Source organism: Ischnura elegans, chromosome 1 (genome assembly GCF_921293095.1).
Source record: "Ischnura elegans chromosome 1, ioIscEleg1.1, whole genome shotgun sequence".
Taxonomy (NCBI): domain Eukaryota; kingdom Metazoa; phylum Arthropoda; class Insecta; order Odonata; family Coenagrionidae; genus Ischnura; species Ischnura elegans.
In genome coordinates this window covers 24,430,461-24,449,365 of record NC_060246.1, presented here as the reverse complement: position 1 = coordinate 24,449,365, position 18,905 = coordinate 24,430,461, and the positions used below count along the sequence as shown (strand labels likewise).

Genomic DNA, 18,905 nt, shown 5'->3' with positions numbered 1-18,905 from the left:
AAGGAATTCATTCAAAAGGAGTAATTGATGGGATGGCCTAATTTTTTTGCGAGTTTGAGTTTTCCCCTCGTTCGCAAGAATGAATAAAATATCAATGCTAAAATGTTAAGGAACATATTTATGCGAAATTTACAGCGTGAAAAGTTTAATAATCTCATTTGATTTGTGATTTAGGTATGCGTGAGATGAAAATATTTGTAATCGTCCTGCAAGGGTACACGGTTGAGATGAATAGGAAAAGCTGAAATCTAAGTAGTGCTCATTTTGTTTGGACGCAGAATAGGCATGCAGCTAGGGACGAATATCTAATTTTAATCAGGGCATTCGAACGCCAATGCAATACATCGCCTTCGATAAAAAGTGCAGCAATCGGCTGGAAAAATGTTGGAAACTCTCTTGAGGATTGTATCAAACAGCAAGTGTTTTGATGGTGTTGGCCCAAAATAAATGAGTCTCTAGACTTTATAAAATTTTCAAATTTTGGAAGAATTCATGCTGCTTTATCACGAATAATATACATATCTCCCTCCGCATGATAAGGCAATCAATTGAACGCCTCTATTTCGTCTGCATTCAAATTGGTCAATTAACTGTGACTTGCATTGACATTTATCAGCGCATACATCTTTGGTCATGCGAGCATCTCGGATTCAATAGTTTTTCATCGCGCAATCGCCGGACTCTTCTCTTGTGAAATTGGATTCTTTCGCCGATATTTTCTTGTCTTATCTTCTATTGTGCTCGTGTCAAATCTGGTTTAGTGAAGCCCAGTATCTCTATGAACATCGTGCTTGTATTTTGATTGCTTAACTGAGAAGTTGATACCGATGCTTTTCTTCGAAAATGTATGGAAGTCCTTTGACCACTACCAATCATAAAGCCTTGCTTTCTCGCATGCTGATCTCGGCTATCTTTAACACTTTGCGCGCCATGGGCGTAATATTACGTCGTGTTAATCTTTCTGAAGATTGCCATGGACGTAATGTTACGTCTTTCTATTTTATTGACTTCATATGCGTGAAGCTGTAATATTTCGCCCATATTACTTTTCCAGTTTACTGCTTGGTGGTTCTGATTTCAAAAATCAACTGCTCGATGGAAAAAGAGTTCTTTTAATGTCCTGAGGACGAGAAGTCCTCTGTGGTTACCGGCACCCTTTTTATCAGCCTACTTTGTGTGAAAATTCTTTGGAGGAAAGAACTGTTCGTTGAGTGTGCAGTGTCATCCAGGATTTTGAATGATTTGCTTGGAACAATGCTTTCGTACGATTTCCATGGTTTAAATAGTTCAAATTGAGCGTAGTAAAAATATAATGCATTTTATGGCGGTACATAATTTGTTGCATTTTTTTATTTTTCAAAATCAGTAGGTTTTCATTATAAAATATATATTTAAAAGTTAGCAATAAATGTTATTCAACTCATTCATAAAGAAGAGCAAAGTCCATTTTTATTGAAATACACATCGATGTAAATAAATTTTTGATGCCAATGTTTTAAAAAAATTGCGACTTTAGTAAAAATGGCTGGATTTTTCAGTTGGGCTTAGAAATTAGCAGCCGGAACGTCTAAAAGTTAAGAGGAGTGTCGTCTAGATTGGCTTGAATAGTTCAGATTGATGAATTCTCACCGCAAGAGCACGAGTTTTAATCCCGACAGCGTCAGAAACGCCTGTGGCAATACGGTCATTCCTTGTTTTATGCTTAGTCAGATAAAACTGCAAGTACTTAGTTTTAAGTCTTGATTCCTCATTGATCTTTTATCATGTGGAGTAAGCTATCATTGACTTCTGGTTTTTCCCAGTCAACTCTCATTTCAGATAGTCATTCCCAACGGACTACTCAACGTATTCTTAGCTGTGCGAATAACTTCAGCTGTCGGTTAAAGAAAGCAAGTTTTCAGTGTATCTCTCTTGTACGATTTACTTGACCTGATATAAAGGTAACTGATTGAACGGTATCTAATCTATCATCCAACGGTATTGCTAAATAATGGGGAAAATCTCCATGACCCCCGAAAACAACGCAATGAGACCTTTACATCGGGGATTTCAGATACAGCTATTGATAGACATTCACACACATCCACGCCCTGGTTAGTGGTTACCTATCCAGGCGGGACTCGAACCCGCGACCCGGTAAGAAAGACGAGGAGTTTTCCCCGCCGCCACCGAAGCCGACAATTAATCATCTCTAGCTAGTATGTATATAGCATTTGATGAAGAATAGTGTCCATGAAATGAAGCTAAAAGCTTCACTAACTAATCATTTACATATTATGCAGATATGGTGAACTAATCAAAGGTCTAAGCAAGAATAAGTTTCTGTAAAGTTGTGCGACCTCACTCTTGGCTTCGACATTTGAGCTCCATAGGAAACCAACTATTTCTCTACCCAAGAAAACCTTCGCTCATATACGACGCATCCATCAAATTCAGGGACTGATGAGGTTATTTGAATCGCTTAAAGAGCAACGCGGGAGTGTTTTACTCGCAGTGTGGGAAAATTTTTCTCCTCGTCCAATACAGTTCTGGGATCAGGAGAGCCTCGCCAGCTGCGCTGGATGACGCATTCTGAGACTAGGATTTACGACTGCTCTTTCCATGCGCAAAGGCGACCGACAGAATATTGGCGAGTGGCATTTGGGCAACCGTATTCATTGTCATCAATAGTGCTCGCTATCCCATTACACAAAAAATCAACCATTGCCTGAAGCACTAATATTCAGGTCAAAATATAATTGCTCTGTGTCTAGATGTCCAATTCCATCAGTTTGCAAGTTTGTATAAATTTATGTCTCGCAATAGCGACATAAGTCTCAATTTATCCAATTATAAAATAAAATTATTTAGTAAGTAGTTTCATAAATGAACCAAAATTAATCAAATTTCCAAAGAAAAAAGTGTGACAACTCTTAATAATATTTATTTCAATTTATTTGGAGTCGTGTTTTCCCGGACAAATCCGCGAAATACAGACATCGTTCAGCAAGTTCTCTTGTTTAATCCAAACAAGTTGTACTTAAAGTGATGTGATCATTAAAATATTTCAGGAAGATAGCAAGAACAAAACAAACATTTTCAGTCTATTTTGAATTTAAAGAGAGATAGTTGAGGATCACTATACAGATTTCTTAGGTATTGATGTGAAGGTTTCATTATTTTACTGATATGTTTCAACAATGAAGGCTAATAATTGAACGGCATACTTTCACTTGTTTTGAGTAGCAAGCGATTATCTTTAGGTGGATTTTTTGAGTAATACTTACTTCGGATCCCATAGAAAGTGAATCGTTCGCAGAATTCGTTGCTGACGATGAAAAAGACTGATCTTGGGTATTTAGTGGGCTGTAAGATAAAATATTAATTATCAGTTGTTGACAGAGACAAACATTTTCATTTTTTTTCATGGGGAAATTTTTCTAATATTTGTGGCAAAAAATTTGCGATATTAGTCAATCATAAGATTAAGCGTTTGGTTTAACACACATTTACGATGGCAGCCGTCACTTGACGGGAGTGATACTTCCACGATTTATAGGGCAAAGTGTTGGAATGAAGGAGAATGGCCCGAGTAACCCGATCTCAATTTTTCATGGAGGCAGTGAGTTATCAGTATATAATAAAAGGTACATATTTTCTTGAAGTATATTTTTATATCATTTTAAAATTAGCTGGAATGTTGTAGAATTCGGAACAAAATATTCCTCACCGTTCTTAAAAATTCAAGCTCGAGCTTTACCTCTTTGATTTCATGGAAGGTTCTGGGGGTGGAGGTTGATTGCTCTTCTTGAGTTTAGGGGCTTTTAGGTCAAATGATCTCTTTTTCTCATCTTTGAGCCAAACTTCAGAGACAAAAGTGTCTAAAATTTTCAAAATTACAGAACCACTGGCAAAACAGTTGGCACCTGCGACCGCGCCATTCTGCCCATTGCCGTCTATATTATTATATTATACGAGTCTAGACCCATATTTCCTGATTTATTGTTTTATTCATCAACTTCACTCCTTGATTAGTTGTCATCGCAGTCACTGCACTTCCATATTCTTTATTATTTGATTTTCATATCAGTTAGTCTTTTCAATCTAAATTACTCATTTTAATTCCTCTCTAATATTACAATGCTTCGACTAAAGTTATTATTTACAATTGATTCCCGTTATAGAAATTGGTAGCTCAAGTAAATTCGCTACTGGAAACTAGGTAGGATTTCGTAATATTTTTCCTACAAAAGTTTTACCTTATCTCTCTTGGTACATAAGTGGATACCCTCGTGATTCGCATTGCTTCATTCACAGTGTAATGCTCAGTTGGTTGGTGAGTTATGATAGATGACGTCCTTATTGCTTTGTTTACCAAAAATATACAATCGAAAGTCAATTATAGAATCAGTCAGCATTGGCATTATATGTGCGAGAAATTATTGCTGCTTTAATTATGAGGGGACTTCAAGCCTTCTAAACTTATTTAATTTTAGCGTTGTATATTGACCGCTGAAGATTTTTAAGATCCCTCGTTGCAGTTCTGCCTCACAAATTTGAGTATACTTCAATTATAAGTTACGTACTTTATCTTAAGGCCACACTAATTTTCTCTGGATTTAATATTGAATGTGATTTCGGTGCAACGTTTTTCTATAGATAATTAAAAAGTTTTGATAAGAAATTGACTAACTCCTACTGCTGGCAACCATTTGAATGGTCCAAAAACAAATTATATTCTCAAATTAGCAGAAAAATATTTTTGTAATTAATTTTTTTCTCGTCATCATGGTGATACGGTTTATAATCTTCAGAGTGATTCATTCTTCATTTTTTCCGGCTATTGACTACTTCTGCCTAGTATATTGTGTTCGACGTCGATTTTCGTGTGACTACCTTGCCTTGCGTCGTGTTCAATTAGTGCTACTCATTTTACACTTCACATCTATAGCTCTCTATATTCCATTCAACTACACACTCAGCATCATCTTGGGTAGCTTCCTATATTCCCTTCACTAATTCATGCCATTTGTATCTTGACCTCTACCTCCGTTCTAAAACTGCGCCTCAGTCATCAATTTTGATCCTCTCGTTTACCAGCTCGTCAATTGTGGTGGTAATAGTGGCACCAATGTATCAATTTTTAAGAGAATGCTCCATTTCAATGCAATTTTTAGTCGTGGTTTAGTTTCCTTTGTGTATTCATTCCAGGCTTTCAACTTGGACGCTCCAAAACGACCAGGAGTCTCATTATAATAAGGAATGAAACTCGAAAAGAAAATTTAATTGGTTTACAACCAAAACATGGTTGTCAAAATATTATTTATAATATTTTCAATGTTATAGACGTTTTAATGGGAAATATATCTAATTAGTTTTAATGGCAGAATACTCATTTTTACTAAGTAGAACACCTACTTATGTTGTTTTTTTTTCCAATTTTGTCCCACATTTTTCTTTAATTGATCCAATAGCATAGTCCGCTTTCGTCCAAATTCTGTATTTTTGTGTCAATTTCTCGAAGGGTAAACTTTGATATTATTCTTTCAGTTTTTATGAATACTTATTTCGTTCCATTCATATACATCTACCTTATTTACCATTCATTACCTTTTTTTGGCTCTCCGTCCCGTCTTCAAACTTCATTTTGTCATATTTCATAATGGTTCCATCTAAAAGAAATAAGTAGTATTAGTTGCATGAAACTCCATTACTTTCTCATTAATTATATTTTTGTTAAAAGTTGAATGATAACGTGTCGATCCTACAATGGTTCATCTAAGTTCACCGTTCTTTAAAAGACATGACATTCTGTACAACGCATTTTATTCTCTGTACTGGAAATGAATGTTAGAAAAAAATATCTTTTTCTTATAATCTCTGATGTAAATATTTATGTGTCAGTATACTTTTTAGATTAATTAAACCTTAGGAAGGTAAGTTTCTTTTTCATTTTCAGGCCACTGTGTTAAAGTTGTTTTTTGATTCTCGTAGAAAATTTTATCACAGCCATTACATTCGATATCCCTGATATAATACTACCTTTTTTGCATGACAAGGCATTTTATTTCCGCTTTAACCTTCGTTTATAGCCGCAAAACATGGATTGAATTCGAAAATACAGTCAAAATAAGGATAAATGGTGGTAAAATGGTTAATGGATGGTTAAATCACAATAAAAATAACATTTTTTTATATCCCTATTTTCCGCCACGACGTACTTACGAGAGGATCGTTATTTTAGAGTTGAAATAAAAGGCTAGTGATGAGTCTGATCTGGAATGCATTGCTTTACGGTGGGGGAACATGGACACTTGGGAGGGAGGACGAGAAATGACTTGAGGAAATCAAAATGTGTGTGGCTAGGGCAATGAAAAAGATTAGAAGTGGACATAGAAGAAGGGGAAATATGAAGTGCTGGACATGGTGGGTGAGGCGAGTCAGCTTTCTAGATGAGATAAGGAGGAGACCAAAGGTATGCATGGAGCGAGTACTGAGCGGGGAGAGGTTATTGAAAACAGTGCTAGAGAGAAAAATGTTGGGTAAACGAGGGAGAGGAAGGAAAAGAGTACGATTTTAATGTGAAAATTAAAGAAAGTAGGCTTTCTTGTGAATTGAAGAGGGAATTCCATGAAGGGAGGGGGGGATACTGCCGGAATACTTCTAAAATACTCCATACAAACCTACCTTAATCGGCAGAATACTTCAATAATAATAATAGTACATTTAATTATTTTTAAATTTCAAAATATACTGCAGCTGACTTCGAATAGTTTTCAACTTGCATGAAACTTTGTAGAACGTTCCATTATTGCCTTCAAGTGACCCTTACAATCACCTTGGCTTATCATCGACAGTACTTAATCAAAGTCCCGTGAGTAACTAATGCATCGAGGTTATCATTGAATGCCTCATGAATAGTGAGGGGATTCGTTTCATAAATGCTGATTGCCAATTTATCTTTCACGAGAGATTATAACTACAAGGAAAAGATAGTGAGACAGATATGGTGTTATCGCAAGTGCTGCCTTGATTAAGGATTTCTGAAAAAGAAGGAAGTAAAATGCTATCCGTGAAGATATTTTTTTTATCAATTACTATTCATGTTGTTCGAAAAAATGACTCGACCTCGGCATGGCTTCTCATTTGCTACCGTCGTTTCTTCCTCGCAAATATCTTCTTGCTTTTTGTGCTTCGGTTCCCCGAACAATTTCAAACCAAACGTGGCGAATTCTTGGTGGAAACGTTAACAATTTTATGGAATTCTTCCTTTGTCTCGGCAATTAGCCTTGGTGCAAAAATTTTTATGGAAAAAATGAACACAAAGCGATTAAGTTGCGAAGCTAGTAGCCATGTAGTTTCTTTCCCACATCATTATGCTCCACCATTGCTAATATGAATTTTTTGTTTGAATTTTTTAAATTAGAATGTTATTTCCTTTCGAATTCCATTCAAATAATATCTTAAATTGATGATAGCGGGCAAATACAGCGCTTCGGAAAGAGGCGAATTATTATCAAGCCCTTCAAGCTTTTGCAAGCAAATTTTTTTTCTATCTTGTCGTTGTCGGAGCTTCATCCTTATCAAATACCCTTCAAAATATCTGTTTGTTAATCTGCATTCAAATTATCGTAGATCTCTTTCCATTTTAATCGTATGAAGGTCAGTGACTATGGAGACGTGTTTTTCCGTATTGTAAAACAATGTTGCTTCAATTATTTGAAAATCAAAAATTTAAAGTAACAATGTACCTAATAGCAACTAAAAAGCAAATATTTCTACCAAATTTAAATAAGGTATGTGCATTTTTGTACAGCTCAAAATTGTTTTTTTACGCTCTTTATCATATGCATATTTTTTCTATTTCTGCAACAATGCTCATGCTGAATTTCCGAGTCATCTTCAATCAGTTTCAATACAATGCATTAAAAAGCCCTGAGGAAGAACGTTACCTGTTTGAAATATTGGCAAAATGAAGTATTTTATTAATAGACCCACACCTCTGGAAATATTTCGGTCATTAATTACATAGAGGCTGAGAAAATTTGACCATATTTGACCTAAAAAAAAGTACTTTTGGAATTTTAGGGGATGCTGTGGAATTCCGCCCTTTCCGAAGACTTGGAGGGGATGAAATATTTTCCGGACGATTAATGGCTCGGGGATTATTATGGTTTGCATTGATCTCACGTATTTCTCCTTCATTCTTGAAAATTCCGTCCGTTTTCTCCCACCTATTCCCGCTACGCTATCTCGTAGGAGCTACGTTAGATAGACCCTGGAGACCGATAGGAATTATTCCGGCGACGGGTTCATTCCGAGTGGTTGTCAACGCGATCGGAGTTTGTTGTGTTTGAAAATTTGCATCCCGTAGTGAGTTGGCGTCAGAATGAAAATGTCCGGCAAGACAAATTCCGACAAAGCAACACAAGCAGCCTGGTCGTCATCAGATGTGTTTAAATTTTCTTTCCTTCGGCTCACTACGAGGGCTCATCTCGTCGTCGGAATAAAAAAATTCAATCATTTCAAAAAATCCGATCATGTTGACAACCACTCAAAATGAAAACCGATCGGAATAACTGCGGTCAGTTAAAAGCTAGAGACTCGAAATGCTACGCTCTATGCTTATACTGCTGGAACAAATTGAGAACAGATATCTTTCAGAGCTACACTGAGAAAATCATAGTAGAACAGCACTATATTTCCAGGTCCGACAGAAAAGCATAAATCTATTGTTGTGGCGCTGTTGCCAGTCATAGTGTTGGACCTGTTGCTGGGCGATAGAGTTTTACAAATAAAAACCACTGCAATGGAGAGACGGGAATTAGTTTTGGCTTGCTACCGTTTGTGGGCAGTCTGTTTTTAGTCCGTAATTTCACGTTTTTTGCCCACAGCTTTACGCAGTGACAAGCTACAGCGCTGTGACCTAGTCTAAAGTGTGAGTGCAGAGATTTTGTGTCGAATGCACTAAACTCCATCCCATCATCAATTGGTACGACTGAGATAGACCCCAAAGTGTGACTGAGCAAAATGCAGACAGATTGACATGCTCCAAAGTTAATATACATTTACGAGGGTAGCCTTTTAAGTATCGGGAATAGAACGTTCATTATCACCTAGCAACTATAAATGGTGTTTGTAAACAACTTTTTGAGTTGGTTAATGGCCTTGCAAAGTTTCATTAAGATTTGCATGATAGTTTTAAAACGGTGCCGTGTCCAAGTTCACAAGTCGCTATACGAGATGGAATTAAGTTATGAACAGTACCGCACCATAATTTTCTATAAATTTCGACGAAGCCTCACCCAGCAAGAATGCGTTACTGAACTTTCCGTTGTTTTTTACGAAGAAGCACCATCAAAGAAACCCGTTTTTCGCTGGTATGCAGAGTTTCAACGAGGACGCATTAGCCTCAGTGACGAACCGCGTGAAGGGCGACCAAAAACCGCCGTCAATAAAGTAAACGTGGATGTTGTACGTAACATGATTATGGAGGATCATCATGTTACATACAACAGGCGATTCAGGCATCATTGGACAGCTCAGGGACCTCAATTCAAAAGATCTTACACGATGAGCTAGGTGCTAAAAATTGGTTTCCCATTGGATACCGCACCTCCTCACAGAAGAACAGAAAGAAGCTCGAGTCAAATGGTGTCAAAATACTCTACAACGATTCAACTCAGGAGCATCAAAGCACGTTCACAACATTGTAAATGGTGATGAATCATGGATATATAGCTACAGGCCAGAATCAAAACGCCAATCTTCAGTATGGGTCTTCCAAAGTGAGTTCAAACCGACAAAAGTTGTTCGCCAGAGTTTTCAAGAAAATGGTAGTAGCCAAATTAGGGCATGTAGTAACGACTGCTCTTGAAAATCAAAGAACAGTGAATGCTCAATGATATACGACCACTTGTTTGCCGGAAATGATCGCCGAGCTTCGGAAAGATAACCCAAATCGATGCATTACGCTCCATCATGACAGTGCAAACTCACACACCGCTCGAGTCACAAGGTCGTTTTTGGAACAACAAAGCGTCGAAATTCTTGATCACCCTCCATACAGCCAGAACTTTAGCCCCAATGATTCTTTCACATTCCCCAGAGTCAAACATATTATTGGAATCAATTCTTCTTTTGCTCCATAAATAACTATTAGACACAGTATTAATGTAAATAATGATCTTATTAATCTCAAATTATACAAGTCGTTGTTGTCTCTTTGACTGATTGAACTTATCCTGTAACTAATCAACAACTCTAGTCCCTTGACAACCCTTTTGCTTATTTATTTTAATTTAAATTAGCAATTGATTAATTCATTAACTTCAACAAATATGCTACGAGGAAAGCGTTTTCAGACGTCTGAAGAAGCGGTTGATGCCTACAAAACAGCCATTTTGACTACCCCTACTTCGGAATGGAATAAATGTTATAACGACTGGTTCCATCAAATGCAAAAGTGCATTGACTATCGTGGAGAGTACTTTGAAAAACAGTTAAAAAAATTGCGTTATTGTACCTCTTATAGTTCTCCTCATTCCCGACATTTAACCCTTAGTTACACGCTAAGCGGGGATTTTGCCGCATGTTTCGAAATTTCGAACTAGAGCGTTTACTGCGCATGCATCACTGGTGGCACACATTGGCATTCTATTTCTGTACTTTTTCCTCGACCAAGAACATTATAGCCTGCAATTCCTTAAGGAAAATATTCAAAGTATTTATCAAGAAATTAGCATATTAATATGCTTTATTTTTCTTTATAAATGAGAGAGAGAAATATTTAAAGTGATTTTAATTATTAGGAGTTATCCATATTCGTTAAAATGCCCTAAGATTTTAATGTATATTTAGGAAAACCAAAAATATTAAAGCACGGCAAAAAAAAGCCGCAAGCGTGCACTGGCGCAATCCTCGCGGACGCGTGTAGATAAGGGTTATAAGGCTACCATCGTATATAGATTGGGTGACGTCGTTCCATTGTGTTAAATTCAGTGATCAGAGCATGGAGTTGAGGGGCCAGTCGTTCGATGCCCGGAGCACCTTGATGCTTTCCGCTGACCATGACAAGCCGAACTCCTCTCACGCCTATCGAGGCGGCTTTCGGGGAAGTATATACATGTAGATGAACTACACCCACCTACAATGCCCCATTCAGGGATTCATCCTCTTACTTGTGTTTCAATTCAATTTTAATGGAATGCATTCAACTTTAGCCCCACTTACGTTAGCTCAAGCGGACGGCTAAGTTCCGAACCCTCAAGGCCCTGCGGAAAATGTGCATAGTCAACCTAAACTATTTCCGCATCCCATCTCATTAGCTGCACGTGCCCCGAGCTCAGGCAGCTGCGCGAGAAAAACTAACGAGATGTAAATGATACAACGGTATCTATTGCGAGCGACAGATGTTTACAAGTTTCTTCGACCATCCGTTGTAAACAATTTTTTTTCATCTTCTCGGTACTCTTTTTTTTATCTGGAGGAGAAATGAAAGGCGATTATCGCTCGTCGCTGCGCTTCTATATCGATGCTATCAAACAATGATAGATTGTCTTGCTTGCGCCGTTTGATAATGCCACCTCCCCCATTTGAACGAATGGCGTCTTGCCTCGCGGCTGCGTTTCGCTCGTCGGCACCCGAGGGAGCTTCCCAAACATATGCGAAGGCAGTGGCGAATCTAGGATAGGGCGAAGGGCTAAGTGAGGGGTAACCAAGGAGGTTGTAAATATCTGGAGGCGCCGTTTCCGAGTATTTGGCGTGGTCAAAGTTCCGCCATCTTGGTTTGACAATTTTTGGACTTAGTCTCCGACTGATATTTTGAGGAGGCTAAGTTTTGTTCTGAAAATGAACTACATTAAGTGAAAAGTGCTACCAAAAGTATTAATATTTCGCCGGCGATTGTCATCTGAATTTTCCATCATTCGCGATACTTCTATAAATGTATAAACTCTGTATCTGTCAGCCGCTTTACTGGTGGGGATATCCTTGAAAATAATAATAATAATAATAATAAAATGTCTTTATTCGGGTGAGGTTGAGACTAAAAAGTCCCCTCTTCCACCTAACCCCTAAATACTTTATTATTGTAATTTTTAGACTTCGGGTGGCTACAATAAAATTAAATACCAGTATTAGTGCAGGTCAATGACTAGTTTACGCTCGTAAAATTTTATTTTCAGCCGAGCTGATTGTAGAACGTAACCGTGGTGATTCATAATAATTTTTCCCTCTGAAAAGATGTTCATTCATAAATTCGCGAAGCCTACCGTTGAAGTAAGAAAATAAGGTTTACATTGTGGGTTCCATAGGTTATTTTAATGTATTAATGAGATATGACCAAAAATTTAGCCAAAAAGTAAGCATTGACCCTCGTGGGGTTGTCAATGTTTTGGTCACAGTGAGTAACCTTCTAGCAGTAGTGGGGTCCGAACAAAATTATCGTTCTATCTAGTAAAAATTGGATACCCATGGTGTGACGGGTAATATTACAATCCGGTGGCAGATCCACCACTGGATTGCAACATACCAAGGGCGTGTGGAATAGGCCCTAAGCTTAGGGCTAAATTTATTTCAATTCGCTAAAGTAGGTAAATATATCGGCAAAAATATAACAAAATACTTTTGTGCAATGTGGCAACCATCAAAAATTTCGATTTTATCTAGTGTGTGTTTCGACCCAATGGTGGATGGGGGGCTATAGCCCTCTTATATTAATTAGTGGCGGATCAATGGAATGGGGGCTATAGAGAGCCCCCCCCCCAGCGTAATCGTTTATCTTTTAGGAATGGTATTTTTCGGTGATTTTCGGAATATTTTAATTTTTATATCGGTAACCAAGGGCGACGAAAACAAACTGTTACATTCATCACCATGTGAGCATATACAATAATCATTTTCGTAATCCAACTCACGAAACTACGTCCAGGGCAGTGGAATGTATAAAATTTTTACCGTAAAATCTATTTTCGGACGGGTTTTTCGTAACATTGCACGTATATAGACCGTGAATAAATTAGCTGTTCTCCCAAACATGAGCGGAGTTACCGTAATAGAAAAAAATATCCATTGCTTAATACAATTTCTGATTAAAAACTGAAAATAAAAATATTGAAAAGAGAAAATACCCGTTTGTATATTAAATAAAAATATATTGACATTTAAAGGACAATACTCACATACGCATCAAATATAAATAAAAATTAATATTTGACACCTATAAATGTTTCTGCAATTTATGTTAATTCTATTTCTAGCAATATGTCAAAGTCATTAGATTTAAGTTTTCTTTTTAACACTAAACACTGACAACGCGAACAATTACGAAAAACATTATTGCTATTGTAAACTGGCTGGTTGGGGTCACTGGTCTCACCGGGAGAGCAATAGCATACGTGTCTTCGTCAATGGTGATGATTAATTCGGGTCTATGGTGGGGGATGCATGCTCCAAGCCACTGTATTTTTTCGAGGCAATATGAACGCTTTACAAAAGGGATTAGTTTGGATTTGATTCACCCCTACCATTGTGCCGAGAAACCATATTGTGAGGGATATCAAGCGATGTTTCGGAGACAAGGGGAAAAAGCATTAGATTCATTCCATTCAAAATTAATGACGTCGCATTTGAAAAGCATATTAAAAACGGTAGTTACACTATTTGATTTATACAGATGATTTTTCTTCCTTTTTTTGTTTTAATTATCTTATTTTACAATCATATTTTTTATTCTGATTTAGAAGCACTGCAGGAACAAGCAGTGGCGGATACAGATGGGGGGCGCAGGGGGCGTGCGCCCCCCCCCCTTGCGGATCCGCATGTATTGCCGTACATTGCAAAACCACAATTGTAGCTTTTTTATATCAGAAGATGGAATTGTCATTTACATGTTTATAATCACTTTAAATAAAAGTTTCATATACTTTGCCTGTGACTTGATCACATTTTATTACGATAAAAGTAAAGACAACTCAAGATATGTTGCGCCACCCCCTTGAGTTTTTTCTGTATCCGCCACTGGGAACAAGTGACTTTGTACGCAATCACGCGCACGGGTGCAGAGTTAAATACACCATAGGATGAAGTTCGCCATGAAATAATATTTGACTTAGTCGGGATTCGAACCCGGATCTCCCGATTGCCGGTCAGGCGTGTTAACCAGTTCCACCACCGAGCCACCACCAAACTGGTATCGGGACATCCGGGTTCGAATCCCAGCTAAGTCAAATATTTATTCATGGCGAACTTCATCCTTTGGTGTATTCTTCTGATTTAGAATTATCTCTTTTTATAAAATACGATGCACACCAAGTAATGGAGGTGTTAATGAGTTCCTCAAACCCCTGTACACTTAGAGAAACTGCGTTCTAATATTCTTCTTCCAGGTACGGCTGGAATATTACAGTCGTGCTATCGTGATAACTGATCTGCTGGACGGGAATTCTAATTATTGGCTTTCCGCGAAATTGCCTTTGCCGTCAATCAATCTGCTATGAAGTTAAATCTTCACTTCAGGTGATTCTTCTTAAATAAGCGATATATGTTCATGACGAGGCAATCTATTTCACACTGCCTACAGGAAGCACCACTTGGTGATGTTCGCCTACAAAAAATGGAATTTCATTTCTTTCTTATCATTTTCTCTCTTCTGTGATCTTTGCGGCACTAGTGACCTAGATAACTGCTGGAATGTTGGTTTTTCTTCTCACGATCGAATAGCCGGCATAGAGCAAACGAACTTAACTTAAAACATTATTAAGTGCTTGAAGAGTTAATATGAATATATTTTTCATTCTGAAATTAAATGTTCCAAATCATTGTTCACTACTGTTTTTAATCTAAAAGAGAAGTTAATGGTTTTTTCTAAAAACGACTCCCTACTAAATTCATCGACACAATAATCTCTGTCATGCAAGAAATTATTGGATTTGAGAATTTTTTTATTGCTTTAATTTAATGAAATAGTTAAAAAAAAAAGAAGTACCATTCAGAAGCGTTTTTATAATTTTCTTTCACTTTTCCGTCCCTCAGTCCAATATTTTTTCCACTTTTTGATGAGCAGTTCGCTTTTTTCCATATTTCTCCACTTATCTTTTTCATCTCCAAATCCTCTATTTAGTTGATCATGCCGATGGCCTCGTCTCTCCTCTTCAATGCTCGTATTTTTTCCTCATCATGAATAAACTGTCAAAGCGGTTTCATTATTTTATCACAAGTTTGAATATGTGATAAGGCTCTCACCATGATATTTGCGCGACTAACCAAAGATTCTACTCATGCTTTGAAATACGAGTATATGCTTTTGAGTTTGGCCTTCAACACAGCATTGAATGACACGATCTTTACCATCAGCAAGCAAACTATCACAAAGATATTTCTTCAAATGAAAGCAAAGCTTCACAATTCATCAGCGAATGCCGATGAGTAAAACAGTGGATGATCTAGCTATTCTTTTACACATTTCGTGGGCATTTAAGAATCTCGCCATGCAATTCTCTTACTCCGAGAAAAGATTTTTTCTCCCAGTGCTACTCGACGGAAGCATATTGTTCCCTCTCAATAACATATGATTCCTTATTAGTGTTATTATGAGTTTGCTGACATAGTTAGGAGGAGTCAAGGTAGAAGGGACAGGAAACTTAACTGAGTTTCTTTCTTTAACTTTCAGTTAAAGTCCTCGAATTTCCAGGATCGTGAATTGTATAGCTTAGAGTTACAAGGTGTTTTGGTTAGAATTATGAATGGGACGGCCTCATATCGATTTGCGCCAGATATGAAGGTCCTCTTGATGGGAAAGCCTATTCACGATTCGTCGGGTCAGCCCAAACCTCCATTCTAGTGATTTATTATAGCTACAATGGCGCACAGTGGTTTATTGACCTTTAAAGTCCGGAATAGGCCCAAAAATGATGACTGAACTGTCTTTCCGAGCAATTTTACTGTTACGGTTTTTTTAATCCCTGTCAATTGTATCAGTGATAATGATTAATTTCCCTCCCCTCCACCCTGACACGTTTCGGAGCACGCAAGCCCTCTCTCTCGTTCCGGCGCTAGCGGTGGATAGATGTCTCGGCTGAGATGGGTGATTTCTGCAAAATTATACAGCTTGTACTTAGTTTTTGGTAATGTTTCCTATGAGATCATTAGTTATCATCGTTGTGTTCTGTAATAATTCTGTTTTTGAATATTTCTACTTCTAATAGATAATGATTGAAAATATTTGTGACAATTGTTTCTTGAGTGGTGATTTTCTTGTTTGTGGAGTCTTTCCCTCAACCAACTGGTGAAAGACGATCGGAGTTCCCTATGTCTGGGGCTTACGTTCACAATCTCGAAGATTTAAAGACGTAACGCCACATATTTGGTAATATACTGGGAATATACTAGTCGGCGTAGACCAGTTTGAAAGTGAGCAGTCTCGAGACTGCCGGCGTATTCATTTTGTGCGGCTAAGCAAGCCACCGCTTCAGGAGGCCATATCGTCAGAGCTATTTGAGCGAACTCCTATTTGAGCTCTATAAACTGGAAACGGAAGTAATAAAAAATTTGATGCAAAACAGCGCGTAATTTTGGTATTTAAAATAAAACTTTTCACGATGAAATGAGAACGTACATTACCGGAAATGAAATTTAATTAGTTGGGAAAAATGCCGTATGGTTTTACCAACATCTTCATCTGCAATAGCAATTAATTTAGGTTATTCTAAAAAGTTTAAGCTTTTTCGAGCATGTTTGATACGATGCAGAAGTTTACAGATGCGATAGTGATGCTTGAGAGATTAAGGTAACCCCAACCCTACTCCTGCTTATTCTGTACCTTGCGTATAGCCGTTACAAGTAAATTGAAACAAGGAGTTTAGGATTATATCGGTGATATCTCCCATTCAAGAAATCATAAATATCGGGGTTGATATTCATCAAGCATTAATTTTTGGTATAACTAGAATTCAACAAATCTTCTAAACTGGGTTGACTTTCCAGGAGACATGATATCTAGATTTCCTAAGCACTACTTCAGATTTTTAGTGTTCACAAAAATAGTTTTTTTTAAGTTCTGGGGAAACTCGTAGTCATCCACCTTAGAAATCTATAAATACTCTACTAAGGTCTCAATAATTACCGAGTCACAATTGTGTGTGTGAGTGTGACGTCTCGATTTCCAGTTACCTTGATCTTAACCGTATTTTTTTCGGAAAAAAAACTTGTGAATGTAGGAAAAAAGGAGTTGAAATTTTTGGTTGCAGTTTTAATTTCCCATGTTAATTCACAATATGTGCATCTGTAGCTCTTACTCTCCTCTTTTGATCATTTTCGTTCAGTTCTATTCGAAATAATGTCTCACGGATAATATTTCTAACGAAGATGCTTTCATTTGTAATTGAAGCATCATGGACATCCATGTGTTATCAAGATTCGGATTTTTATGCATTCTAGAAAATACGTAAAATGGCATAGCTCCTAGGTAACGAAATGTCAAACTCATAGCTTAGCCTTTACAGTAACGCCTTGAAAAAAGGCCGTTCTGTATTTTTACTGAAATCTAGAGCAGATAAAAGTGATTGGCGGGCCGATAAGATTGCTTCCAAACGGTTTCCTAATCATAAAGATCAGGTTTTATCTGTTGCAGTAAATTATTAGAAAGAACTCAAGATTGAAAAGTCATTCGTCTTCAAATGATAAAATAGGGTACAAAAACCAATTGATTAATACACAATAATCAAAATAAAATTCAATAATCCTGACAATAAAAATTTTCTATGGCATATAGGGTGATTCTAAACGATTGACTCAATATTTTGACTGTATACATCATTACTGACAATATGGCGAGGGTGAGGCAGCTGAAATGCTACATGTGGAGTGTTGTGTTGTATGGATACGAGACGCTGACCTTGGCAAGAGAAGATGGGGAATGGATTAACACTAATGAAATGTGGGTGTGGAGACTGGAGAGAGTGAAGAGGGTGGATAAAGAAAAGAATGAATAGGTGCTGGAAAGAGTTGGGGAGGAAAGAACACAATTGAGAACTTTACAAAAGAGAAAGGGGAATTGGATCAGGCATATTTTAAGAGGGAAGGGGATTTTAAATACAGCAGTCGAGGGAGGAACAGTGGAAGGGGGAAAGAGAAGAGGAAGAAGAAGGCTGAAAGGGACGGACGAAGTGATGATAAAAAGAAGATACGAGGAAGCCAAGGAGGAGGTACAGGACAGGGGGAGGTGGAGGAAACTTTGGGAGCTGTCAGGGGGCAGAAAGCCACTTGACGATCATGGCACATCGTGAACGATACCCAAATTCTTCATGAAATTAAAGTTTCGGAGAAATGAGTTCTAAAGTTTTGAACAACCATCTGTAAATGACCGCTGGTGTCGCACTGACTCAGTGACATATGAACTGCATCTTCGCGTTTAGGAAGAGTTCAGCTGCCGCGTGGATGTGTGTCGTATTGCTGGAGAGGGGCGTTTAGAGTATTTAGAAGCGTGTTTACAGGTGTCAGCCCTCTACTTCAGAAAGGTACTTAGGAGACTACGCGAGGACTCGGTTTAATATCTCATCAGGCTATGCTTGAACTGACCTTCTCAAACGCATCACCAGCAAGTAACGATGAGGCTTCCTCTGAAAATTTTTCACCACCACCGAGAATCGAATCCGCAACCGCGGGGTATGTAAACGACACCCTGGCAACCAAACCTACCCGATCGGCTAGATATTTTTTTAGATAGATAGTTAGATAGATAGATCGGCAAGGTTTAGTTATTACTGTGAGCTGCTCAACTTCCTACTCGTCCACGTGATGCCACAACCCTCAAAAAAATTGTTGGGGCCAGGTTATGGGGAAATTGTTGGTGCTTCTTAACGCAAAAATTTTGCTTTGGAAAGTCATCAAAACCTCTATATAGGGAGGATAGTTAAGATTTTATGCGT

At 37.7% G+C, this 18,905-nt stretch overlaps 1 protein-coding gene across 1 annotated transcript in view; it reads right to left on the bottom strand.

The window, feature by feature from the left end:
- The window catches only part of LOC124157316 (solute carrier family 15 member 2-like), a 53,716-nt gene that overhangs the window by 34,038 nt on the left and 773 nt on the right, over positions 1-18,905 (bottom strand). The window contains exons 2-3 of the mRNA XM_046531944.1: positions 5,590-5,651; positions 3,267-3,345 (exon numbers count right to left, since the gene is read on the bottom strand). Coding sequence (XP_046387900.1) covers positions 3,267-3,345; positions 5,590-5,651 — 141 coding nt within the window. The remainder of the gene's footprint in view (positions 1-3,266; positions 3,346-5,589; positions 5,652-18,905) is intronic.